The 27,526-nt window shown below is 42.4% G+C and overlaps 2 protein-coding genes across 2 annotated transcripts in view; one reads left to right on the forward strand and one right to left on the reverse strand.

The window, feature by feature from the left end:
- Positions 1 to 1,874: 1,874 nt before the first annotated feature.
- LOC109466292 (proprotein convertase subtilisin/kexin type 5) overlaps positions 1,875 to 27,526 on the reverse strand; it is a 45,269-nt gene continuing 19,617 nt past the window's right edge. Inside the window, exons 14-32 of the mRNA XM_019763999.1 lie at positions 26,893 to 27,078; positions 26,014 to 26,208; positions 25,319 to 25,430; positions 24,726 to 24,841; positions 24,235 to 24,337; positions 23,112 to 23,248; positions 22,386 to 22,637; positions 21,684 to 21,877; positions 21,130 to 21,280; positions 20,454 to 20,621; positions 19,998 to 20,077; positions 19,477 to 19,657; positions 16,141 to 16,365; positions 15,698 to 15,899; positions 14,821 to 15,032; positions 14,220 to 14,326; positions 13,526 to 13,697; positions 4,857 to 5,053; positions 1,875 to 4,348 (exon numbers count right to left, since the gene is read on the reverse strand). Of these exons, the coding sequence (XP_019619558.1) occupies positions 4,229 to 4,348; positions 4,857 to 5,053; positions 13,526 to 13,697; positions 14,220 to 14,326; positions 14,821 to 15,032; positions 15,698 to 15,899; positions 16,141 to 16,365; positions 19,477 to 19,657; positions 19,998 to 20,077; positions 20,454 to 20,621; positions 21,130 to 21,280; positions 21,684 to 21,877; positions 22,386 to 22,637; positions 23,112 to 23,248; positions 24,235 to 24,337; positions 24,726 to 24,841; positions 25,319 to 25,430; positions 26,014 to 26,208; positions 26,893 to 27,078 (3,110 nt within the window). The 3' untranslated portion in view covers positions 1,875 to 4,228. The remainder of the gene's footprint in view (positions 4,349 to 4,856; positions 5,054 to 13,525; positions 13,698 to 14,219; positions 14,327 to 14,820; positions 15,033 to 15,697; positions 15,900 to 16,140; positions 16,366 to 19,476; positions 19,658 to 19,997; positions 20,078 to 20,453; positions 20,622 to 21,129; positions 21,281 to 21,683; positions 21,878 to 22,385; positions 22,638 to 23,111; positions 23,249 to 24,234; positions 24,338 to 24,725; positions 24,842 to 25,318; positions 25,431 to 26,013; positions 26,209 to 26,892; positions 27,079 to 27,526) is intronic.
- On the forward strand, positions 5,741 to 9,491 carry LOC109466293 (unconventional myosin-XV-like). The gene is made up of 2 exons (XM_019764000.1): positions 5,741 to 6,031; positions 8,343 to 9,491. Exon 2 carries the CDS (start codon positions 8,351 to 8,353, stop codon positions 9,467 to 9,469), a length of 1,119 nt encoding a protein of 372 aa, XP_019619559.1. The 5' UTR covers positions 5,741 to 6,031; positions 8,343 to 8,350; the 3' UTR covers positions 9,470 to 9,491.

Raw genomic sequence — 27,526 nt, forward strand, 5'->3', positions numbered from 1 at the left:
AAGATATGAAAAGTGTTGTCAAAAATAGTAAGTAAGTTTGGTCTACCAGCAAAATTTGCCCCTCAAAATGCAGAAAATAGCATTTCAGGGGGTCAAGATTTCAAATTATATTAGGGAAGCATGCCCCCTGAACCCTTAGGATTGTCCTACATGTACAATGTCATGTACATGTACACAGCACACTTGACAGTCATGATTATCATATAACTTGAGATGACAAAGAAATTTCAGTCTGGCTAGAACACTAAATGAAATAATGGAAAATGAGCTTCCACTTGTCTAGTAATATAAAGTTTAGAGGCTTACCTTGAAGAGAAGGTTATCCTCTAAGTAGTAACAAATATTTACTATTTGTTCTCAGAGTCTGTAGTCGCACAAAATATGTACACTCACATGTTAAATATAATTGTTTAATTTAGTTACTGTTAGTCCTTTCCTAGCAGCACTGATCTGTAGTTCAGTTAAGCCGTTGGGCCACACAGTAGTGCAATCATTACAGCAGGGGGATAGTCTACTGGTAGAGGGGCGCATGTGTTAACTACAAACTGTTACAGTCTTAAGAATACCGAGTGCTAAGCAGAGAAAGAAGTATGTACCATTTTGTAAGTCTTTGGTATGACTTGGCCAGGCTAGGGATCAAACTCACTACCTAGTACATGTTTGTACCGAATGCAAGGCGAGCAAAAAAAAAACAATGGCCATTGCACTGGTTATACATTGTACAGTCACATATTACATGTACTATGTAGTGACATTTACAAACCTAATATATATCTACACTCAGGAAGTCCAAATATTATTGAATTGGGAGAAAAAAACGACATCAGTGAAGAATTTACTTTTTGGCATGAACTGTTTCAGGGAACACACATTATAATAATTAAGTGAAATGGCTTATGTCTTTTGCTGATTTACCTTGGGGCTGATGTTACAGTACCATTTAACTTAAAATACTAAATTTACTGTACAATGTATGTTAAACTTCTCCACATTGAATTGCTTCTTGTTGGAGTTTCTGATTAGAAGTATTCCAAAGGCTGATATGGTTGCTTGCATGCAGTACTAGTCTGTGTCACATGAATGTATTAAGCCTGAAGTGTCCAGTCTATCGCAGTTGGGGCTCTGGCCACCCGGAGGGGGAGTGTTACACCTTTGGGGGGTTTGCTAGTAGAGTTTTTCACGCCAGGAATTGATTGTGGTAGGGCTAAATTAAACTCCCGTTGCCCAAAGCCTACCACGGAACCTACATGTAGCTGTGGCATGTGGCGAAGAGCTTCTGCAGCCCCGAAGAGAACCCACCCCAAACACAATAGACTAGACACCAGGCTAGAATATGTTGGGACCAACTCCTTTGTCACTGCTCTGATTTCTTTGAGGCTCGAGACATCACAAAGTTAACATACATACATGTATTTCATCTGTTGCCACTTGTATCTGAATGCCGGTTATGCACAATAAAGGACACTGTATTTGCACATTTGATAAAACTTTTTGCCTTCGGGAAAGGAGACATCCTTCCTCGGAAGGGTTTTGTATTTGGTCGATGTTTGTGTGTTCACAGCAGCTGCTGTAACTCACAGTGGTCTGGATGGATTCTTTTGGGTCTCGGTATAAAAAAATGTATGATCTGCTTATTTGATTATTTGTTCTGTATATTTGTGGTCACAGGTTGTTGACCTTATAATATCGTAAAAAAACAGTACGGTCTAACAATCCAAACAGCACCTATGCTAAATGTAGCTATCAAATACTGCTCCGTCCACATACTGTAAAAGGTTGTTTTGAGCCAAAGCAATCTACAATGATCATACATTGCATAATTACTGTACTATAGAAAAGCCAACACAAATAACAAAGGTGTGAGATTTTTGTCCTCTAGTTCCCATTCTTTGATTCAGTAATCATTTTTACATCATGAAAACATGACAAGGATATAATATGTAGATCTACTACAATAACCGGATTACAAAAATATGCATCTCTAAGTTTGTATTAATATGGCTTGATGTGAGCTTTACATCATTAATGAGAAGATAGCCAAGGCTGTTCCTGTCATATTTCTTAACAGAAGTACCTCAACATACAATGTAGTTGAAGTGCCTCCCTAATCTCCAAGCAGAACTTTTGGTGGCTGCAATACTGTTACAGTATCAAATTGGCAGACAGTTTCAAATTGGCCAGGTAGTACCCAAGACGCCACCCACAGGGGCAAAAGGTAACTCGGGTGGCCAATTTGATCGTCCCCTGCCCCCAAAATAATCTGCTTCTAGATTAGGGCCACTCTCTTTCTATATTACTAATCGGTTTCTTCTAAATTCATAATAATATGCAAGATTCTGAAGAGCTCTCAATGGTGACATTTCTAAATTAATCAATTTCATGCATGCAATTTCTGTTCCATGTACGTACAAGCTACATGATTGCAAATGGGCCCATTATTTAATTTCACCAATTCCTGGCCCACTATGATTTCTGTTTCGAAAAGCCCTTCCTAGAATAGTTTGTGCTTGCACAGCCACAATTTGTAGTGGAGAATGGTTTAAGGCACTCTTTCTTCAGCAAGCTTCAAATAACTTTTATATTTAACATCATTTTTCTTCAATATCTTTCAGGATCAAACATGATTATTTACAGTCATTCATGTACATAATCACAGAAGCTAAATATACAAAAACACTCCGACAAAGTTTTAGCACAATTTCTAGACTATAAGAAGATACATAAATACATACTCCTGAAACATAGCATATTGATTGTCAACAAACTTTTCTGCAAGAGCAAGCTAAGGCACAACATATCCTGTGCAATTAAGTGTACTATACACTACAATACATTAAAACTGCTACACAAAATACTATACCAATTTTCTGATTAACAATCATATTCATGAGACAGCTGACAACATCTGTTTCAACAGTGAACAGTTACTCAGTACATAGGTCAGGTCATGGCTAAATCAGCATTTCCTGGGTGTCAACAATATGTCCTTCATGACAACAGTACCCAGTTAAAGAATGCACTTGAGAGTTATTTTGGTGGATGACCTAAAATGAAAGCTAGCTCTATAGACATTACAGGGCATTACAGGAATGTGATCTGAATATAGAACCTTTCAGATAGCATTCCAGAGAACGTAAGGTGTTGATTTGGCACACATTCAAACCAGGGATACTCAAAGAACGCACCACACATACCATCTACTCCTGTTTATCTTTCAACATGACATTGACCCTCTGGACAAGGAAAATTGGCACTTAATGAAAATCCTTAGGTTTCCCACTATTTTTTGGTACCATAGATATCAAAACAATCAAATTATGGGTTATCCTATCTGATATCTTAATTACCATTTTGTCTGGTTTTAATGCTTCGCTCTGGGAATAAAAACTGCTAAGGCCTTTACATTCTAAGGGTCACATAATTATAGTTAAATTAAATAAAGTCAACGTATTTATTAGTCTACCATTCCTTGATGTTGTTTTAGCACCATAGAAAATTTTCACTTTTTTCATTATTCTGCACTTCTCACTATCAGCTCTCCTCTATCTTGAGTAGTAGCTTATTAACACAAATATGTGGCTTATCATTGTACTGTAACAGTAAAACACATTCTCACATTTTCCTGGCAGATATACAACATACGTGCAAGTAATGTGAGTAAAAAGAATGGGAAAAAGGTGCCCCAGTTAGAAAACAAGTAGTAGTACAGTCATGTAATTATTGCGCTCACAAAATGCAAAATGTACAATGTAGTACATACTAGAAGAACTTCTACAACTTTATACAGATAACTCTTTGGTTGCCCTTATCTGTTTGGGTAGAAAAGACTTGAACACAAGACAAGACTAAGGCATCCAATGCAATTTCAGGGCGGCAAAACAAAAAATATTTTAGATGAGGAAAATCTGTCTGATATTGACATTTACTGCCAATTCTTAGCACATTTTCATCATTATACTCAAAGAGTTTGAAATAGCCCAAAACAAGCCATGCGATGACTCTTTTAAGGGTACCACCCATAAATACACTGTACCTAGAACCATGCAGCCTATGATGCAAACATGGAATTTTTGCCTCACACTAGTCACAGGTATCAGTATCCTATGAAATAGGTTTAATTCAACCTACGTGTGCTACATTTTTTGTACTAACTGTAACATTAAAATAATGTCCAACAAATTGACTTTGAAAATCCAGTTTTGCCGCCCTGAAATTGCACTAGCTGCCTTTAATGTCTGGAGGTGATGTTGTGTATTTCATCCTCAGATAGAGAGTCCTCGTTATAGAAGTCCTCCTGTGACAGGATGTTGACGTGATCGTTCATCTTCTCATACCTGGTGGTGGGGACCTTAAGACACAAGAAACTTTATTAGCATTCGCAGACTCAAAAAATCTTAATTATCGCTAATTTATAATGAAATATCGATTTTGCAGAGAAACTAAAAGGTTTAAGAGAACATTCAGTCTGTTACATATTATTTACAATATAATAAACCAATTGTACAATGGAGTACAATTTTTTAAATTACAGAAAGCAAATTATATGTGATATACTGTACAAGTTGTACAATTGGTTTTCTAACACTGACATTAAAAATAAAAGTGTCCTCATGTATAAGATGGACCCCTACATAGATATCACTTCTGAAGTCTACGAAGAAAAAAGGAAAAAAGATAATCCCTTTACCTACCAATCCTATTTTTTTTTTCAGGACTGAAACAGGATACAGGAAATAATTTTTTTTCCTAGGACTGAGGAAGGTGACGGATGGTAAGCAAAACGTCGGCTGTGAATAAAACACCTGGTTGTGTAAAAAGAGTCTCTTTACTTAGAAGAAAGATGGTTTGAGTCAGACCTGTTGGTACTTGTGTGCCCAGCAGAGGCTTCCGTTGCTGCGCGCCTGTAACAACCCGAACACCACGAAGAACAGGACGACGATCACGACACAGATGAAGGTTGCCACGGCGATGTACGCCACGTTAGTGGGGATTGAGCCGGTGGAGGAAAACTGGACACCTCCGGAGTCTGCCTCACGATCTGTGATACACACTCCTGGAACAGCAGGGAGATAATTACATCACTTCAACACCAGTTGTAACTGTCTTCACATTCCCTAAAGCATAACTATTCTTCAAACAACAATCTTAAACGGGTTTCTCTCCTCCCAAAACTGCAAATCATTAAATGTTAGCCTTGGTGAAATCAGACATCTTCTAAAATGCTTAGTTTGTACATGTACATTAAATTCTTAGGTCCTTACATGTAAGTTTTGTGTGTATATAGCCTGTTTTTCATAGTACTGAATTCAGATTTAGAAATAAAGAAGAAATAAAGTTTTGAGCGAAAAGGATGCCGCCAGACTAATTGGTTTGTCTAGCCGATGTAAATTCAACGTGTCATAATCGCCAAGATCAAAGGTCCTGTCTTTGCCGAAAACGGCTCCATGTGGTCCAACTGCACCCAAGGTGTGAATCTCCAAATTCTTTGACGCTGGTGCCGCCTGTGTCGGCCCCCCCTTTGATCGCCCTTGACAATCTCCAGACCGCGTCGCAATCTGTGGCTGTTATGATTTACATTGCGTGACGGTTATTGGCTGATCCAGATCGCACCACGTGGTACTTGACTTTGAGCATAAGAATTCGGGTCTCGGCTCTCAATTCACTTGGGCACTGACTTTCGTGTTGACCACACCGTTTCGATTCGGCCTAAGTTTATTTCATCGTGTTCATCTCAGCAGACCCGCTAGTTTCGTTCTACGGAAACATCCAGTACACGAGCGTTCGTTCCCACTCCCGAGCGGTGACCGCCCCGTCCAACGCTGAAGTCGACCCGGTCGACGCTGAAGTTCCCGGCAGCCCGTCGCCGCCCCATCCGTCGTTCCGGTCACCAGGCCCGCTATCATCCTCGGACGGAAGCACCCAGGACCTCGGCGTCCGTTCCAACAGCCTGACGCCGTCCCGCCACTCCCCGCTCCAGACAACACGCTCGGCGACCAACCCGCATCTCCTCGCCCAGTATCAAACTTTTCTGGTGAGCTGCTCTACTTTCTGTTTCTTTGTCATGGACTGCCCGCCAACACGCATTGCCATTACGGGACATTCTTTTGTTTCTCGTCTCGATTCTTTTGTCCGGCGCCGAACCACCACAGCCTCCGGGCGTGCCGTCTCTCCAAATTTCTGGATTTCTAACGCTGACATTCAATTCTATGGTGTACCAGGCTGCACGATCCCCAAGTACTACTCGCACATACTTCCCACCCTTGAAGCGGGGAATCCCCATATCGTTTATTTGGAGCTAGCTCACAATGACCTTTGTAAACACTACCTGACGCCAGAACAAATTGCCCGTGACCTATTGACGCTGACCCAGCAAATTTCTGACATCCCATCCGTCCGCGCCGTAATTGCAGCAGAACCCTTGTGGAGGAACAAACTGCCTCGTTATATGCCCGACTTCCACACACGCGTCGACGCCTTCCGAACAGCATTCCGTCCCCTCGTTGACGCGACTCCCTCAGTCCACACATGGTACCACGCTCGGCTGTGGCAAAAGAATCCAAATTACTTTGTTTCGGATGGCCTTCATCTTAGCGACTTCGGCAACCTACAATATTTCAGAAGCGTAAGAGGAGCTCTAATCCCTCATTTGCCATCCCGCCAAAACACTTTTTGTTCCGGTCTTTGTCTTTGAACAGTCCATACCTTTTCCCCTAGTCTTTCGTTGGATTTCGCCGCATTTAGCGTCTTTCTGGGCGGTTCATGTTTTGCTCACAGTTTAGTGAGCTACTTGGTGGTTTTTGATGATTTCTGTATGTTACAAACTACTTTGTTCACTTTATAAGACGTTTATCAACGCTACTTGATCTTATCTGACCTTCTCAAAAATGCGTTGACCGGTTATATCATATCATGTATACGTATACGTCATACAAGTCCCAAGGGGATTCAGTGCCTTTATTGTACCTGCAATTGTCTTATATGTCCCCGGCTATTTTCTGCCTAAGTGTTTTTGTTATTTAGTAACGTTGCTGTCAGATGTCTTGATTTCTGAATAAATTATTTGTTCTCGGCCAAACCATATACACTCTCCAGTTGTGTTTATGTCCTCTATTGTCGGCAAGGGATTCTGAAGCGTAAAACATCTTTTTGCTATGCAAAAATAAAGTTTTGAGCGAAAAGGATGCCGCCAGACTAATTGGTTTGTCTAGCCGATGTAAATTCAACGTGTCATAATCGCCAAGATCAAAGGTCCTGTCTTTGCCGAAAACGGCTCCATGTGGTCCAACTGCACCCAAGGTGTGAATCTCCAAATTCTTTGACGCTGGTGCCGCCTGTGTCGGCCCCCCCTTTGATCGCCCTTGACAATCTCCAGACCGCGTCGCAATCTGTGGCTGTTATGATTTACATTGCGTGACGGTTATTGGCTGATCCAGATCGCACCACGTGGTACTTGACTTTGAGCATAAGAATTCGGGTCTCGGCTCTCAATTCACTTGGGCACTGACTTTCGTGTTGACCACACCGTTTCGATTCGGCCTAAGTTTTTTACCCACCCGCCCGCACCTTACAAGTTTTACTAGAAGCACGGGAAATTACATCTCTTCTCCACGACCTTCAACAAAGCATAAGTTACTCTTAACAGGAAATAAATATATTCGCCTAGTGTCTAGTAACCCGTGTACTTCTCATTGGTGTTCTTCGTCGTGTGGTACGCACAATTGTGTCTGTACTGACGGACAATCTGTTTACTTACCGTCGTGTGGTGCAAGCATTTGTGTTTGTACTGACGGACAATCTGTTTACTTACCGTCGTGTGGTGCAAGCATTTGTGTTTGTACTGACGGACAATCTGTTTACTTACCGTCGTGTGGTGCAAGCATTCGTGTTTGTACTGACGGACAATCTGTTTACTTTACTTATTACCGTCGCGTGGCACAATCAACCGTTATTCATATTTGTGCTGACGGACATTTTATGTATTTCGTCCCGGCGTGCGGTTCAATTAATAATTGGACTGTCGGGCGTTACTTTCCCGTCGTGTGGCGCCGTCCAATCATAGAAATGGTTGCGCTGACGGCTATTTTGTTTTCCTCGTCCCGGCGTGCGGTTCAATGTTAATATTGGAACTGTCGGGCGAGTTTTTACTTTGGGCGAGTTTTTGTATAACTTTGCACCGTGTGGAACATTTGTTGTGTGGTACAGCTAGCTTTTGTATAACCTTTCGGTCAGGCACTATGTCTTGACAATTCATAATTTAGGGCACATCTGCTCCTTCCGGACGCAGAGACTCCATCATCCAATTCACACCTTATCGCTCTAATTGCCGTTTTCCTCCCCTTGAGCCCTAGCGATGCCGAGAACACGGCGCAGCAAACGCTCAACGGAGAACGCGACAGGAGGTGGCGGAACCGACCACGAGGAGAACCCGCCACCACCACCACCGCCTCCCCCACCACCACCCCCGCCGACAGACATCCAGACCCTCCAGCGGCAGTTGGCGGAGCTCACGTCGGCCACCCAAACCATCCAGCGGAACCTCGCCGCCATCATGCCCCGGGGAGCACCTGGCGCCCAGCCTCCTGCCTCGCAGCAGGCGCTCAACACCTCCACATCTGGCCACCCCGCCCTGCCACCGACCCACCTGGACACTGTCCCAGGAACTCCAGCCGGCGCCCTCGCGGCGTCCGTACTAGGTAACGTTAGTGATAAGTCTGTACTAGGTAGCGATAGCGATAAGCTTCCCGCAGGCTCTGAGACCAACGCCCTACACCAGCTCATCCCTCCTAATCCTTTCCCCCTCGCTGGCAGTAACATACATGTCCCGCTAGACACAGGCATTCCAGAGCAGGTTAAGGAGAAGATTTGGCAACATAAGTATGTTAATTTCAAAAATCTCATCCCCTCCCTGAAATCAGCCCCACAGTACACCGTCTCTCTGTCTGACTCCCTGACACCCACTTTGACCTTGGCGAACCGCACCGCCGATCCGAAACAAAACCTCTCCCTGGACCAATGGTCCACTGCCTTCTTAATCTACCAGTTTGTGTATATACAACGCCACCCTCAGCACAGCTCCCAGCTCCTCGCATATCACCACCTCATCCGTACCCTAGCCTCGCGCAAAGCTGACTGGCTCCGCTACGATGAGTCCTTCCGCCAATTCAGGGAGGGGTCCCCTACCACATCTTGGGCCACTCCACACTTGCAACTCTATGTCGATGCTCTCCACACCGCCCCTTCCCCAACACCTACTGTCTCATCTCCCGCTCATGCTCCCAAACCAAAACTGACTTCCAACATCCCCTCAGGGTATTGTTTTCAATACCACAGGCCAAACGGACAGTGCTTTAAGCACGATTGCCCCTGGAAGCACTCGTGCTTCCACTGTTCCCGGGCACACAAAGCGCCCCAGTGCCCCCAAACCGTTCCCAACTCACGCCCTTCCTCCTACCCTAACAACAAACGCTAAGCTCCTACGACAATCTGCACATTTGCCAACCCCCGTTAGAGCCGATGCCCTAGCTAAATACCTTCACGACTACCCCCACCTGGACAAAGCATATCTTTTAGATGGCTTCACTTTTGGCTTTCCGCTAGAATATTTCGGACCCAGGTCCCGACCCCCAACCTCCCCTCCCCACCCAAAAGATTCTGACTTTACTGTAATCCACGCCAAACTCCAACAAGAGCTGGCGTCTAAGCGGGTTGCTGGACCCTTCTCTTCCCCTCCGTTTCCAAACCTGTTTTTGTCCCCCTTGTACGCGGTTCCCAAAAAATCGCCCGGCAAATTCCGCATTATACACGACCTTTCCTTTCCGCCAGGGTTGTCCGTCAATGACGGTATTCCTCCAGATCTTTCTTCAGTGTCTTACGCTACGATTGACGATGCCATCCAACACATTAAATTTCTTGGCCCTGGTTGTTTCCTAGCTAAAACTGACATTGAATCAGCCTTTCGTTTAATCCCCGTCCACCCCAATGACCATCACCTGTTAGGTTTTTTCTGGAACGGTCAATTCTACTATGACAGGTGCTTGCCAATGGGGTGCTCTACATCCTGTGCCATTTTCGAGTCCTTTAGTTCCGCCCTCGAATGGATCGCCCGTAACAAATTAAACATTAAGTATCCTACTCACATTCTTGATGATTTTCTGTTTGCCAACAACACATTTGCACAATGTAACAGCGACCTTACCGCATTCTCGACCATGTGCCTTGACGTGGGGGTCCCGCTAGCGGAGGACAAGACATTTGCACCCAACACGGTTATGTCTTTCCTAGGGATCGAGCTAGACACGGTCTCCATGGAGGCAAGGCTCCCTTTGGATAAACTAGCTAAATGTCAGGATCTAATTGTAGCCTTTTTAGACCTTAACAGCGCCACCCTCAAACAAATACAGTCCCTCATTGGTCTTCTAAACCACGTTTGCCAGGTAGTTCCCCCGGGTCGTGCCTTTCTACGACGACTCATTGACCTTACCAAGTCCCCCAAATCGAACAATAGTCGCATTCCCTTATCCCGTGCAATTCACCAAGATCTACGCCTATGGCTCACATTTTTGAACGATTTTAATGGGCGGTCATTCTTTCTCGACGACGTTTTCGCCTCTAACTCAACCCTACACTTATTCACGGACGCAGCTGCTTCCCTAGGTTTCGGGGGGGTCTGCGGGACGGCCTGGTTTTTCGGCTCCTGGCCCTCCTCTCTATGTACCAGAAACATAACGATATTAGAATTCTACCCAATTGTCGTAGCCCTGCACCTCTGGGGTCATCTTTGGGCCAATCGCAGCATCCTCTTTCACACAGACAACGCTGCCCTAGTCCACATTATCAACCGTCAGACTTCCAAAAACCCTCTAATCATGCCTTTGGTTCGTCAGTTTGTTTTGACCTCCCTACGCCATAACACCCTCTGCCGGGCTACCCATGTACCAGGCTCCCAAAACATCATGGCTGACACCCTATCTCGCTTGCAGGTCGCCCGGTTCCGACAGACCTTTCCACACATGGACCCCAGCCCGACACCCGTGCCACCCCACCTGCTGCCGAACACCTTAATCAGACCGTGACAGACCTTCTAGCCTCCTCCCTTGCCCCTTCTACTTTACGTGCTTACCGTCAGTCATGGCAATTGTTCCGCCAATTTACCTTAGACACATACAACGAAGATTTAGCCGTCCCACCACTGTCTACCAACCTTGTCTCGCAGTTCACGGCGTACATGCACATCAAAGGTTTCGCGGCGTCTTCCATCTCCTCAAAACTCTCCGCCATTAGTTTTATTCATAAGCTGATAAACCTCCCAGACCCAACCCAATCATTCCTCATTAAGAAAGTTGTGCAGGCCGCTCGAAAGTCCCAGCGCCCTGACACTAGGAGACCAATAAACCCCAGTATTCTTAAGTCCTTACTCGACTCATTGCCCACTGTAGTCGCGTCTGTCTACGACCAACAACTATTCAAGGCCCTTTTCCTGTTTAGCTACCATTCGCTTTCTCGCGTCGGTGAAGTCACCGTCACCGGCGCGTCTAACCATACCCTGCAGCTTTCAGACGTACAAACTCAGATTATACCTCCCTATAGCTCCTGCTCCTTAGTTGTGACTTATCGCACCTACAAACACGGTGTCCCCTCCCGCCCAGCAACCATTTCCATCTCCCCTCACACTGGCAGTTCGTACTGTCCAGTTACCAATATGACCTCATACCTAGCCCTCCGGGGGAACTGCGCAGGTTGCCTTTTCCTCCGTCAAAACGGTCGCCCTGTGTCCAGTGACTTCTTCTCCCAAATCCTTCGTAAATGCGTAACTCACGTCCACTTGGACCCACACAAGTTCACTGTGCACTCTTTCCGAATTGGAGCCGCCACTCAAGCAGCCCTTAGCGGCGTCCCTGACGCACAGCTGCGAGCACTAGGGCGTTGGTCCTCAGACGCATTCAGATCCTACATACGCCCCTAGCTTCATATGTATCATAGGTGATATGCGTGACTGTATGTATTAAAAGCCTTAGCGGGTCCAAATACATTAGCTTCCATTCTGTACAGGTAACCGTATTTGACAACGTTTCAAGCTTTAAACATATTGTCGTTGTCTTTAGTACATTTTTACACTTATTAGCACCCGTATCAGGCAAGTTGTTTACTTTGTAAAGCATTGTTTAGCTTAGCTTTATCTTTCCATGTATACTTTGCTTAGTTTAGTTTAGCTTTATCTTTCCTTGTATACTTTGCTTAGTACAGCATTGTTTAGCTTAACTTTATCTTTCCATGTATAACTTGCTTAGTATAGCTTTGTTTAGCTTAGCTTTATCTTTCCATGTATAACTTGCTTAGTATAACATTGTTTAGCTTAGCTTTATCTTTCCATGTATAACTTGCTTAGTATAACATTGTTTAACTTAGCTTTATCTTTCCATGTATAACTTGCTTAGTATAACATTGTTTAGCTTAGCTTTATCTTTCCATGTATAACTTGCTTAGTATAGCATTGTTTAGCTTAGCTTTATCTTTCCATGTATAACTTGCTTAGTATAGCATTGTTTAGCTTAGCTTTATCTTTCCATGTATAACTTGCTTAGCATAGCATTGTTTAGCTTAGTTTTATCTTTCCTTGTGTAATTTGCTTAGTACAGCATAGTTTAGCTTAGCTTTATCTTTCCATGTATAATTTGCTTAGTTTTGCTTTGTTTAGCTTAGCTTTATCTTTCCTTGTACATGTATAAAAATTTGCTTAGCATAGCATTGTCTAGCTTAGCTTTATCTTTCCATGTATGCTTTGTTTAGCTTCGCCTTAACCTCATCTGTTTATGCTAGCATCTACCAGTTTGTACATTGGCATTGCTTTACGTTTTTTCGACCCTTTGTCACTTCCCGCTTTTCTCGGTATACTTTATGTTTGCTTGCTTTGTGGTTTTTGATGATTTCTGTATGTTACAAACTACTTTGTTCACTTTATAAGACGTTTATCAACGCTACTTGATCTTATCTGACCTTCTCAAAAATGCGTTGACCGGTTATATCATATCATGTATACGTATACGTCATACAAGTCCCAAGGGGATTCAGTGCCTTTATTGTACCTGCAATTGTCTTATATGTCCCCGGCTATTTTCTGCCTAAGTGTTTTTGTTATTTAGTAACGTTGCTGTCAGATGTCTTGATTTCTGAATAAATTATTTGTTCTCGGCCAAACCATATACACTCTCCAGTTGTGTTTATGTCCTCTATTGTCGGCAAGGGATTCTGAAGCGTAAAACATCTTTTTGCTATGCAAAAATGAGAATATAACCAAAAGATTTGCAATAAGTTAAATTCCTAAGTACTGCAAGTTTCAAGGTTAACAAATGTTTTATTGATTGAGAGTGGTTGGTGGTCATTTAGATGTTTTTATAATTTTACCCAAGATTTTTGTAAATTTTTTCGTTCATGGTTGACTGATTAGTTACACTTTTACATGCCACAAAGATCCAGCAATTGACAGAAAACTTTGTGCTGACTGGGATACACTACTGTATGTACTCACGTGTGGACTCATGACAGATGCAGCAGTACTCGCTTTCCGGTGAGCCCGGCTCACAGCAGGCCGTACAGAGGTGCTTCATGGCGTGGTACCCGTACGGGGCCTCGCAGGACAGGCAGTCATGGGACGTGCTGCCACGGCAGGTCTTACACGAGACATCACACTCATCACATTTCTGCAGAAAATATACAGGACAGATCAAGCTTGGGTCACAACATTAGTGAAATACATAGATTCTAAAAAATGTTACAGTAAGAAGCTTAAAGCTGGTGTGCAATTATAATGTACGATCCGGCCCGTAATTAGCAGTATCACATGGGGTTTTAAATCATCATGCGGGCTTCCAAATGTTAGAATCATAATTTGAATCCTTCATGTGCGCCGCTATTGTGAATACTGATTTCGGATGTTGAGATTGATACCAGGTAACACAATTCGTTGTTTAGGGACTAGAAATTTTGGCAAATTTTCCATTGAAATGTGTGTTTTCTCTTGTGTGTATACAGCAAAAATAGTAAAATGCAACACGGTGTATTTCACATCATCCTCAGTCACAGCTCTCCCGCTGGTTGGATCTCCCTCTGGCCTTCACCCGCACAGGCGATTCGACAGGCAGTCGGACTGGTACGTCAAGTCATTCTGAATACACCATACTTGACTAATGTACACAATGTATACAATGTCATGTAGTTCTGACCTGGGTATCCTCAACAAAGAATTCGTGTTCCTCACACATCGGGTAACAGACACCTTTCACCAGCTTGGACCCAAACGGGCACGACAGGCAGTTGTAGTTCCCACCCTCTGTGTAAGGAAAGTGCATACAAACTCTTATTAGTCATAGTCGCCATGTTGTCATATGACACAATGACTGATAATGTATCTGATTCAGCATTTTGTATCACAATTATAATTGTATACTTCTTTTATGGTAAAAAAGAAAATGATTTGTAACTTATGTAGCCCACATCAAAGTTGGACTGTCTATTTCTTACACAACTGTCAAATAACCATCACATAGAACAGTTACATTTGTATTAATGAGCATCTTTTGTTTAGTGTAATGTTAATCGGTCTGGATAAGGACTGTTCTCCCCGAAAGCGCCACCTACATCAGCTACATACGAGAAATGGTACTACAGTCAGAAGCTCTGAGGAAGGTGTCTGATAGACATCGAAACAAAATTAAGTAGATGAGATTCTCTACCGGTCGTGTAGAAAGAAACCCACAATATCCAATGTGTTAACCAACCAGATGAAATTATTTTTGGATGTACATGTACATGTAATCTCCTTACCATTGCATGTGGCACAGGAAGGGTGACACTCTCCACATTCCTTCTCCTGCCTCATCGTGTCATAATAACCATCTGGACATTTCTCCAGACACTGGCCCTGGACCAGGTAGTAGTCGTAAGGACACGTCACACACTGGTCACTGCGCGGTCCGTCACACGTCTCACACTCACTGGAGCATGCCTGGCATTCATTGGTCAGGTCAGGATAGTGCCTGTTAAGGATAACATGTGGTCACTTATAAGGGAGTAAGTAGAAAACTCTCTCACTAACGTTGCGTAATGGTTATTAATAAATCAAATTGACAATGTATATTTTCAAATTGGTGTCTAAACAACCTGGTGTTCAGTCAGGAACCAGGCCATTGATTGATCAAGGAGATTCATGGATTGATTTATAAAAATTAAAACATTTGTCAATTCGTAGTTCATCATTACAGCTTTCTTACAAAACATTGCTAATTTGGCCTTTTTTTATTGGACTAAAAATCTTCAATGGACTTTGTCCAGATATTGTTTTTTTCTAGGTTCTGTTCAAAGGACATACACTAGTGATGTTAAGTGCCTTTCTCAGCAAAGCTACATTATAAAGCGTGGCATCGTGTGTCATTATGGTAAAAGAGCATGGCTCAGAATCAAGAGGTCCCAAGTTCAATCCTCTGACATGCCTGATGTTGTATCCTTGGGAAAGGCACTTTGCACAACTTTCCTCACTGTTCAGTGGAGTGATGACCCTCAGCCTTTTGGCTTATTGTTGATAGTGTCCAAACACTGGTTAGGACACAGACAGATTTGGTGTTGTTGCCTATGTGATCTGCACATTTGGCACTAAGAACAGTTACAGTAAACTTTACAATTCAAAAAAAAACTAGTCACTCACCCTTCCTCACATTCCGTCACACATTTTCCATCCTGTTTGTACTTGATGTCGTTGGCACATTCAATACAATCCTTCTCCCCGTCCCCCTGACAGGTCTTACAGTTGACGTGACACAGACGACACTCCATCACCGTCGCCCCGCTGTCATCTTCATACGTCTCCTCAAACGTACCTTCAGGACAGTGGCTCGAGCACTGCTTGTCTAGAAATCAACCCATAACAGTTACTAGTTTAAGATAACATTTGCAAAGCAAAGGCATAATGTTTAGCATCGCATATGGTCTGCTCTGTTAATTCTTACTCAAACACAATGTCATCATATATATGGTGACAGGAGTCTAAATCCCTTCTGCTATAAAATTGCAACATGATGTGACCCATTCTTCTAAGTGAAGAAACTGTACACTTCAAACCACTGACACATTCCATGTACATGTACTCACCAGTGAGATATGATCCCTCCGGACATGACAGACAGTTGTCGTGGTGCGGCCCATCACATGTCTGACACTCCCTGTGACAGGACTGACAGTCCCGGTGGTGGAGGAACTGTCCCGGGGGACAGCCCGCCTCGCAGGACCCACTGTCCGTCAGCAGGAACCCGTCATCGCAGTCTGTACACGTGTCGTCATACTCGTCTGTACACTCCTTACACGTTGGGTGACAGGCTAGTGGAACATGCAGTGATCGTTTCTTTATTCAACACATTAACCTACATTGTCAAATATCTTATCATTATTCAATCTTTTGCTGAAAAGAGAAGTAAGAATTTCAACGTGAATGCGGTGTCCTGTATACTGCAGTTTTACTGAAATCTTTTTAGCTCTCCTATTATGCCTTCCATGACTTACATATTATTTTAATGACTAAAAACTCAAACCCTGCAAACATAGTTTTCCTGCAATTAGTCTTAGGCATGAACATTAGTAGACCTTTTCAGCTAAAAGTGATGTACATGCTCATTAAGCTCTTCTTTCTCCTCTGCATCGCTTATCAAATTTTCTTTTTTCATTTTCCTTTGATCCTAGTTTGCCCCTTAATCCTGTCACACATTCAAAATCTTCCCCCTGAACACCAGCTGACCAAGGTTGGCTGACGTAAGGGAGCAGTCTGACCATTCTCATGCCTCTCATCCTCCTATCTGCACTCAAACCTTCTACACATTTTGAAACATTTGGCTGGTGCAGCCGAACAGTAGCCGACCTGGCGGAACACCAGCCGACCTTGCTCCTGACCTACTCCTAACCATGGTTGGGGGGGAGTTCAGCTAGTGTTTGGGAGTCCGTATTCTAAATGTGACAGGGCCTTCAGTGTTAGTGCAGCTTTATTTCTAATCTAAGGCAATTTCTATGTGACTATATGGAAAAGTAAACTGGACTGCCATGCGGTTAGGACTACTGTCTTATAGATGTTCAGAACAGTTACCTAAAGATTGGAGATTGCTGTAGCTCAGTGTTCTAGCCAGTATGACATTTTTTCTGTCATCGCAATTTTGTTTGACGTAATATCGTGTCAAGTGCTGAAGGTGCAAGGCATCGGGCAAAAGAAAATGTGGAAATCTTTACCCTCTTAAACACTTTTTTTTTGCATCTTGAGGGGCAAATTTTGCTGGTAGACTCAACTTATTTTGATAACAATCATTCTATTATCTTCAGAATAACGATGATTTTTGTATGTCAAAAATGAGGGATTGGGCAAAATTATGGTCCATCATGAGCAGCAAAGTTCCGTTAAATGATGGAAAGACGCAGACACTGGCTAGAACACTGGTGTAGCTGGAACAGTAAAAGCAGTCTTGATCATAGCATGATAAAGTTTAAGTAAGGAGACCACTCAGAAATGACAGACCCAAGAAATCAAAGCAGAAGATCCCAGAAAGCTAGTTTAATCAGCAATATTGATTGACTACAAAAGGTGTAAAAACTATAAGTGAAAAGAAGTACAAAGGACAAGTAGCACCCAGACACAGCAGTCCAGTGTACTTTTCATTTAGATCTTCTTACTATATTACATCTTGTAGAAAATTACATAATTATATTGTACATCAGAAGTGTTCTAGAAAAGATCAGATTGAAAGAAGGCACATACAGACTTTAGCGGAAAAGCCAAATAAGCAAGGAAGTTTGGAAAACAGGCTACAGTATACACTTACCTTATTTTGCAGTTCTGAAAACATAGTGAAAATTTGAGATTCAAAGATCTTTTCTAGAACAGGCCTTCCTGCTTATCACAATTCTATGAGTAGCTAATGTTTTGATGCAAAACAAAAGCAAAACAAATTCTACATTAACTACACAATAAATACATGTAGGTACTGTACAATGATTTGTCCATGCAAACTTTGGCACAAACTTCAGTTAAAAAAGTTACAATGTATAAAAAAATGGTCTTTGTGAGAAAACTCTCCTCACAGTGTCCTAAAATGTTGTTAAAATCTGTCATGGGAATAAAGTTGATTGAAAAGTTATCAAGACACTTTGGTATCAAAATGTACTAAAATATATATTATTATCTACAAGGTAGGAAAATATCTTCTAAAAATAGTTATGAAGTGCTATGTGACATGTACATTATGTGGCTATCAGATTTCACAAGGAAGAGGGGATTTCAGATACACTAGCTGCCTGTCACTCTAGCTAACTACATCAGATTCTACATGTAGTTGAATGAGGTAACAAGGGATATGGAGTGAAGACATCGAGGTATGTATGGCTTCCTATAATGATGGAAACCTTTTCAGTCCTTTCCTACACAAAGTCTTGCACTTACATGTAAAAATAATGGAAATACAGTCCCCTTACATTGTAATACGGACTTTATCACTCTGTAGATAGAGGTATATTGTTTTTGAAAATGATCGAGGAGTATATTTTGTATGTAGATAATTTCAAAATGCTTTTCTGCACAGAAATGTCCGGTAAGTTCAAGACTCAACAGTATTAGCTATTACATTTTGTCCATGAAATGGTGTGGGATGTAGCCAGTTGGAAGGCTTGGCTAACAACACACATTTCAGCACCAAGGACAGGCACATGGTTCCCACAGATACTATGTCAATGGAAACAATCATTTTCAGAGGAATGTGTAAAATGGAGAAAAAAGACTCAAAACTGGCCAGGCCCAGTATTTTACAGTGGAATGCAGTACAGCCAAAAAAGATATCAAAATTGGTTCCTGGAATGTGTGTCAGTTCGGTTGTTTGGTAGTTTTGGTCGCTGACATAAATGATTACATTTTTGCAACAATGGAATATGGGAATCTCATTTGTTAGTTGGTCCACTGTTATGTGGCACATTTGGGACTGCATGTGTTAATTTCTTCCATGAGCATGTCGGGAGCTACCCCTACGCATGGGTCTGTCCTCCATGTAGATTTTGCATGTGCCGCAGCAGCGCTTGACAAAGTAGGGCCTCACACAGAAATTAAACCTGAGAACCAGATCACACCAACTCCTGTCACGCCGGTCAACACACCGAGCTATGGCTGACGATAGGAGAAAGGCAGGAAGATATTAACACCGGAGATACATGCGTAGAAACTATGTAGAGTCAAGGGGAACTGTTACAGTGCCAAACATTTTCAAAGCAGTCTAAAGTACAATTTATAGAATCATAACTGAACAGTTGCATGCTTTTCCCTGAAATTGCGCTGGATGCCATTAGGTCTACAGTCATCGATGTGAGATGATTTTGAAGTAAATGTTATAAAGTATATGCAGTACAAAACAATATTGAATCAGATTATTATATATTCACTGACAGACATATTGAGAGTCTTACCTTTGCATTTCTTCTCCCTTCTGTCCATGTACTCTCCAGGTCCACAGCTGGTGATGCACTCCCCCCTGTCCAGAATGGTATCATCCCCCCTGCAGCTGTCACAGTCGGAGCCGGAGGGACCGCTGCAGGTCTTACAGGACTGGTGACACGGTCGGCACGACAACTCAGCTGTGTCTCTGTCCTGTGGGCACAGGCAAGGCTTGAGTATAAAATACAAACTAGAAAGGTAACATTTGCAAAGCAAATGCATAATGTTTATCTTTGCATACATTATCTCTGCTCTGCTAATTCTTACTTATATATGGTGACAAGAGTCTAAATACCTCCTGCTATAAAATTGCAACATGATGTAACCCAACACTAGTTACCATGGTGACAGACGTCTGGTTCAGGACATTGACCTTACTTGTTTGAAGAAGAAGAGAAGAGGAAGAAGAAACAGAGTAAAACAAACATAAATACATGTATGAGGTAAGGTGGTCTTATAGTTAGGGTTACTAAGAGATGTGATTTGTACCTACCCTGTCCTGGTATTCCCCATCTTTACAGGTCTCCTCTGGTCTACACCGCCCATCCACAACAATATAGGTGGGGGCACACTCTAACATGGGAGAAAACAGGAGTTAAATACATTAAAAACAACCACCGCTACTTTAGTGCTGTGTACGTAAACCCACATTTAGGTTTGGGTCTGGATTCCAGTCCAGAGGTTTGGTTCTCGTTAGATTTGTGCATTCATATGCAGGTCATGGTAATATCGAAGGATAGTGGGAGGAGTACTAATTTACCTCATGCGGGGTGGGAAATTACCGATACACACTGCTGGAATGGCCGAAAGAACATTGATCTTGCCTGCATTTTACTGTAATGTTTAAAACGTTTAACGATCTCTGGCGCATCAATTAGATCAACATTTTCTCCTGTCACTGCTTGCCCAGACAAGCATCTCGTTCAGTAGTTTGTTATGTACAATGTACCTGTGCAGTCTCCATCATTGTCACAAGCCCGACAGTTGGAGGGGCAGTCCTCACACCTGCCTGTCTCACTGCTGTAGTACTGGTCCTGGGCACAGCTGGACTCCACACACTCATGGGACTCCGCATTGGCTATGTACCCTGCTGGGCACGTCGACTCACACCTGCTTTCTATAAGGCAAGAATAGAACACAGTGCAATTAATTGGTTCTGCACCATATTTTACTACTAAAGAAACACTGTAGTGGTCTGAATAAGAGCAAGTTTAAACATGACATTGTGCAACAAAACAGATTTAGTAATATCAGGGCCTAGGAACTGACCCTACAAAAACCTGACGACCCTAGCCTTGGGGTGATTTTTGGAACTGATCGACCTTTTGATCTGACACCGTGTAGTATATTATTAGTCATTCCCACCCAAGAAAACAGACAGTTCAATGTGAAATGTGCCAAAATTTGATGTGTCTAAAGAAAAAGTGTAACAGCACCAATTCCAACATCCGAATTCGGTGTTCGAAGTTTCGGTGCACGCGAAACGCGTTCGAATTATTCTATGGAACATTTGAAACCTTGTAAGATCGAAAAATAGAACCCCAGGCCGTACTGCTAGTTATCACATGGGCCGGAACACCTATATCGAACGTAATTGCAGCCAGGTATGGCATAACGATCCCTACCATGTAGAAAGGCCCCATCCTCACATGAGAGACAGTGGAAGGAGGCAGCACCACTGCAGGTGAAACAGCTGGAGTCACAGGGCTTACACTCCTTGTTGGTGTCATCCTTGTAGTACCTGTTGGGACACCCTGTGCCACAGCCATCGGGGGTCTGGAAAAACAGCATATTATTATATATTATTTGAAGACTTCAACATGAGATATTATACAGAATTCAGTGGTAAAGTCCTTTTTTCAGTGATATGCAATATTGTTCTGCAGTTTGTATATACTTTCTGCAAATACACAACTTAAAAGTCTGGATCTAAATCCATGGCATACATTGTACAGATATGTAAACGTATACAAAATTGCATGTTAGCAAACAATTTTCTCATGCAATTTTAAAAATATGAGTCAGTAGTAAACACAAAAGCTCTTCAACACCATTGAACCCCTAGTCTGATTTTTTCAGTGTGCAAAATTGCAGGTTGGTTAAGTTTTCTCTTGAAGAAAGTGCATATTTTTTTCTGAGAAAATCCGAGAACCAACAAACTAAATTGGTGTGGCCTTACCTTATAGAACCCCTCCTTGCAGGAGTTACAGTCGTCGATGTTTGGCCCGTCGCACGCCTCGCAGTTCTCCTGACAGGGACGACACTCCCTCTCCTGGTCATCAGCGTACGTGAACGACGGGCAGTCCCGTCCTCTCACACAGCTGTCTTCTGTCAGGTAGTAATTCTCATCACAACTGTCACAGACGTCAGGGCCTGTGATACGAAATAGACTTCAGTGAAGGCCTAAAAAAATGTTGTGTTTCCTGTTTCAGTCCAGAAAAAAATAAGGGTCGGTAGGTAGGGATTTTCTTTTTTTTTCCCCTTCTTTTTTTAGATTTCGGCAATCTCTAGTGACCCAACTTGTTTGCAATTTCAAAGTATATTTTCAATGTTGCTAGAAAAGGTCGATCAGCTCAAAAACTATATGTACTTGCTGGGATTCACACAAAAAATGGCCAGAGTCAGTACTAGTTGGAAAACAGGAAACACAACATTTTTTTCCTAGGCCAAAGGGAAACTATCTCATACAAATTCCTTAAATATTCCCAGTATTTGAAAGAATTTAGTGTGACTAATATGCTTAAAGTGTACATGTAGATACATTTTTGGGGGGATTGGCCCAAACAACAAAAATTTGATCCACTGAAGTACAGCTGCTGTTATGCAATTCCAAGTAGTGTGCCTGGCATGTGTACATGTACATGTAGTATGATTTTCCAACCTTCTTCACAAGAGTGGCACCCCTCTGCACATTCCTCCTCCTGTGCCTGGCTGCCTTCGCTCTGACACCGTCCGTCTGTCGGAGTTTTCTCTTCCTCGCACAGCGTACACTGGTCGTCAGCGGGACCGTCACAGGCGATACACCCGGGAGCACACGCCTTACACACCTGGTCTGTCTTGTCTCCAAACAGCCCGGGGGGACACACCACATGGCAGGTGCCCTGGTACAAGAAGTGGTCCTCTCCTTCATAATCTACATATTAAAAGACACAATTTGTAAGCATACCAGCTTCATTTGAAAATGCTGCACACAACTGTTATTACTATCTTCCTAAAAGCTGACAGAATATTCAAAAACATGTACACATGACTGACATGAACATTCACTTTTCATAATCTAAATATTACAAGACACAACTTCTAAGCATACTACATGTACTTCATTTGAAAATGCTGCCTAGTCACAGTTAGTAACATTCTGAACATTGTAAACTGTTATACAATGTCAAGTAGTAACAGTTCTTATAAGTTGACTAACATGTACATACAATGTACAGATGAACATTCACTCTATGTGACTTTTCTTCCAAGACGCTTCAAACTACACTGAAGAAAAATGGTGGATGCCCTCTGAAAGTTTCTATGCTTTATAACAGTTACTGTAAGTCGTGTGTATTGGTTTAAAATTCTTCCTGTTACTAAGGATTGTTACTGGTTGTCCACTGACCTTGGTTACACTGGTTGCACTGGTTGATCTCTCCCCCGATGCAGCCCAGACAGGAGGGGTGGCAGGGATGGCACTCCCCGTTCTCAGGGTAATGCCTGTTCCCACAGTACTCCACACATGTCGTGTCATATAGGTACCTACAGCAAGGATTCAGCACTGTAAGTATTGTTACTGGTTCTCAGGGTAATGTCTGTTCCCATAGTACTGTACACGTCGTGTCATACAGGTACCTACAGCAAGGATTCAGCACTGTAAGTATTGTTACTGGTTCTCAGGGTAATGTCTGTTCCCACAGTACTGTGCACGTCGTGTCATACAGGTACCTACAGCAAGGATTCAACACTGTACATGTAAGTATTGTTACTGGTTCTCAGGGTAATGTCTGTTGGACCCACAGTACTCCACACATGTCGTGTCATACAGGTACCTACAGCAAGGATTCAACACTGTAAGTATTGTTACTGGTTCTCAGGGTAATGTCTGTTCCCACAGTACTCCACACACGTCGTGTCATACAGGTACCTACAGCAAGGATTCAGCACTGTAAGTATTGTTACTGGTTCTCAGGGTAATGTCTGTTCCCACAGTACTCCACACATGTCGTGTCATATAGGTACCTACAGCAAGGATTCAGCACTGTAAGTATTGTTACTAGTTCTCAGGGTAATGTCTGTTCCCACAGTACTCCACACGACGTGTCATACAGGTACATGTACCGGGGGGGGGGGAGCAAGGATTCAGCACTAGTCCAGATTTAACTCAAGAGGTTTAGGTTCAGGTCTCTGGAAAACCCCAATGAAACAAAGCTTGAGAACCAGGTTGATGCCTTGGTGCACTTAGTTTTATGTCACTGTCCCTGGTGCTGAATGATACTCCCTTGGAAAGTGGTAACAGTGCTTTAGAACTGCTTCTACTCTTCTGCTCAATGGCCAAACTAGTGAAACTACATTTTGTACTACTCTGTAGCCAGAAAGACATCTAGTGTTTGACATATTCAAGTCTTAGCACTCTGATTCTACGATGTCTACTTGCTATAGTTTGAACTTAAAATGTTCGAGAACCAAAGACTGAAACAATTTGGTGTGGCTTAAATTGAATATAATGATTAAAAGATGTTTCTCACTTGTCGTGATGACACTCCAAGCACTGGTCAGCTCGTGAGCCGTTGCACTTCTTGCAGATGGTGTTACACTCCTCACACCTGCCCTCCTCTGTTCCATACTCACCTGTACACAGGTGCAGAACATAACTAATGTTTGAAAGGAAACATTTGCAAAGCAAAATGCATAATGTTTATCTTCGCACATGGTTTGCTGTTATTATTCAAAAACATCCATATGATCAGATAGGAGTCTAAATCCCTCCTGCTATAAAATTGCAACATGATGTTGCAACACCGGTTACCATGGTGACAGACCTTTGGTTCAGGTCATTGACCTTATTGGTTTGAAGAATAAGAAGTAGAGGAAACAGTCTGCATGGGAGCAAATTCCTTTGGTAAACATACATTTTGTAACTATGGAAAGAGCTGTGAATGTATTCTGATGACACTGGCATAAAGGTTAGTAATACACAGTATAGAAATCTATAATAGAAAATACCAAGAAAACTCACCATCTTCACACAAGGTGATGCACCTGCTGGTGTCGTCATCCAGCTGCAGGTGTCCTGAGCAGGTGAGGCACTGGTCGTCTCTCGGCCCTGAGCAAGATGCGCAGGTGGCATGGCACCTGAAGTGTGACAATGACATAGAACAGGAATCGAAATTAATTTTTGGGAATAAGTGCACTGGTGCACCCAACCTTAAACATTGGGTGCACAAAACATTTTTCCATCAATCTTATAAAAAAAATGTGATTACATGAATCACTTTTCAACTTCTCTCAAAAGTCACAGTCACAAGGAAAGAAAGAAAGTCACATTCCATTACGTCAATAGTTTAATAAGGTTTTAAGTCACTGAATAAAAGACTCTTTTTAGACATATTAATGAATGGGGTCCCAAATGTGATACCATTAGATACCATTCCCTGTAACTGTATTTTGGAATGCATTTACATGTCCATGTACATGCACAAGCAGAGACAACTGTGCTGTGTAAGTTCAACCAGTCAGAATTGCCCTGAGGAAAGTGACAGAAGATCACCGAAACATCAGCTGAAACCACTTGTTGGTGTAAAAAGAGGCAAATGTAAGAAACTGACTGACTTGAGACATTCATAGTGCTGTTTGAAGAAGCCAGAGGAACAAGTCTCCACACACTGGGACTCCTGGAGGAGGTCCTCATCTGCACAGGTCACACAGTCGGTGGCATCAGGACCTGAAACAACACACAGAGCCATTAAATGGTTAAAGCTGCATTATGTAACATTAGGACAACACAGAAAGTAAATTTCTGGAAAGTCTCTTTTACAAAGTTAGTTGAATCAAAGTTACTCCATGTACAAGAAAGTGCCATGGAGTAAGTAGAGCTGCCGAAATGTGATGTCTTACAAGTGTGTTTAAAATCTGTACATTCTGGTACAATGTAGTTTGTGGTGGCACCTCAAACTACATGTACATGTAAGACTTAGTGTACATGTACCTCGCGTGGGTTGATTTAGAACCAACCATAAATATCAGATATGTAAGATACATATATTGCACAAATATGTTTAAAAGTACATGTAAAAGTACAATAACAAAGATTTTCTGATTTACATATTTCAGTTTTAACGTTACGTTACCATGATACAAAAAAAATGTAGATCTACATGTACATTTGTAAGAGGAGTTGAAAAGCACTCCGTATAAGTTAACTGCAATCTTGAAAGTGTTCACATTTATTTAGCACTAACAGAAAAAAAAAACAAGACTGGAAGTGAATTCCACACACAGCCTGCTAGTCCTTGACTGTTTCTCACCTGTGCATGTTTCACAGGACTCGTGACAGTCCTGACACACGTCGTGTTCGTCCATGTACCGTCCCTCCGCGCACTGCGCCACGCACGTGTTCTCAAACAGCTTCAATCCGTCCTCCTCATCACAGCTGGTGCAGCGGTCCGCGCTCCCCTCACACGTCAGGCAGTCCGCAAAGCAGTCCAGACACTTTCTCTGTTCTGCAAGATATCAAGACTTATATGTAGCACACATTCAAACTTGAGTAAGGTCTAGGAAAAAAATGCTGAGTGTGTTTCCAGTTTCCTGACTCCCCTAGAAAAAACTGCCGACCTAAGCCTTTTTTTGGGTGGTCCCCTGCATATTTCAAGCTGATCAATCTTTTTTAGATTGCACTGAAACCAGAGTGATGAAACGTTGTACAATCAGTAGCTGTTTTCCAACATTGGCATATTAGTGTCCTCATGCAAGTTTTACTTTGTTAATGTATTGTATATACATGTACATGTATTATGTTGGACCACAAGTTGGATCACTGGAGATTGTCAAAGACTAATAAAAAAAGGAGAAAAAAAAGAAAATCCCCACTTTCAGACCCTAATTTTTCCAACACTGAAACAGGAAACACAACATTTTTTTCCTAGGCCTAAAGAGACTCTTTTTACACAACCAAGACATTTAGTGTTCTTTTCACGGCTGACGTTTCGGTGACCACCTGTCACCTTCCTCGGGGCAATTCTGACTGGTGCGCATTGCACTATAGCAGCTACATGTATGTTATTCTATAGCTGCAGCAACACCTGTTTCAACTTACTACATTAAAAGATTGACCAGAAAATTGACTTTGAGAAATTCAATCCAGTTTTGCTGCCCTGAAATTGCATTGGATGCCAACTGTCTCCTACCCTCATCCTTGTAATAGCCCTGTCCACATTCCTCCTCACATGTTCCCTCGTCCTGTACTAAGTAGAAGCCTTCGTGACAGGACAGACACTGGGTGTCCCGTCTGCCATGGCAGGTGGCACAGGAACTATCACAGTGGCGACAGTGGTGGTGTTTGTGGTCATAGAAGTACCCGTCCTCACAGTCGTCTGTAGTCACAAAACACATATCCAGTTACTAGATGAGACCTAAATGATAATCCACAATGTTTCATGAAGTTACATGACTGTATCATTAGACAAGGAGAAATTCCTCCAATGATTGTAAAAGTTATTCCATACTAGCCATACACTCTGTATTAGTTAGGTTAGCCTTTATGGAAGCGTAGTTATGCACTCAGTCTAGTAGATGCCGATACCTTGCACCCTGTACAATTGTTGTGCAATACAATTTTATATTATGTACTTTGTGACTTGCACAGTATTCTATCCAGCCTAATTTTTTTTCGGTCATCTCAATTTTGTTAGACATAACATCATATCAAGTGCCAAAATTGTAAATGTTGACCTCTTGAAAAACTATTTACTGCATTTTGAGTAGCAGACTAAGCTTAGTTAAATGACAGCTCTTTGCATACCTCTACACACCGATTTTGAT

The sequence above is a fragment of the Branchiostoma belcheri genome, unplaced genomic scaffold, assembly GCF_001625305.1.
Source record: "Branchiostoma belcheri isolate BF01 breed outbred unplaced genomic scaffold, Haploidv18h27 scaffold162, whole genome shotgun sequence".
Lineage (NCBI taxonomy): Eukaryota > Metazoa > Chordata > Leptocardii > Amphioxiformes > Branchiostomatidae > Branchiostoma > Branchiostoma belcheri.

Bases quoted from the DNA above. Each gene is read 5' to 3' on its own strand.
- LOC109466293 (XM_019764000.1), top strand. From the start codon at position 8,351: ATGCCGAGAACACGGCGCAGCAAACGCTCAACGGAGAACGCGACAGGA.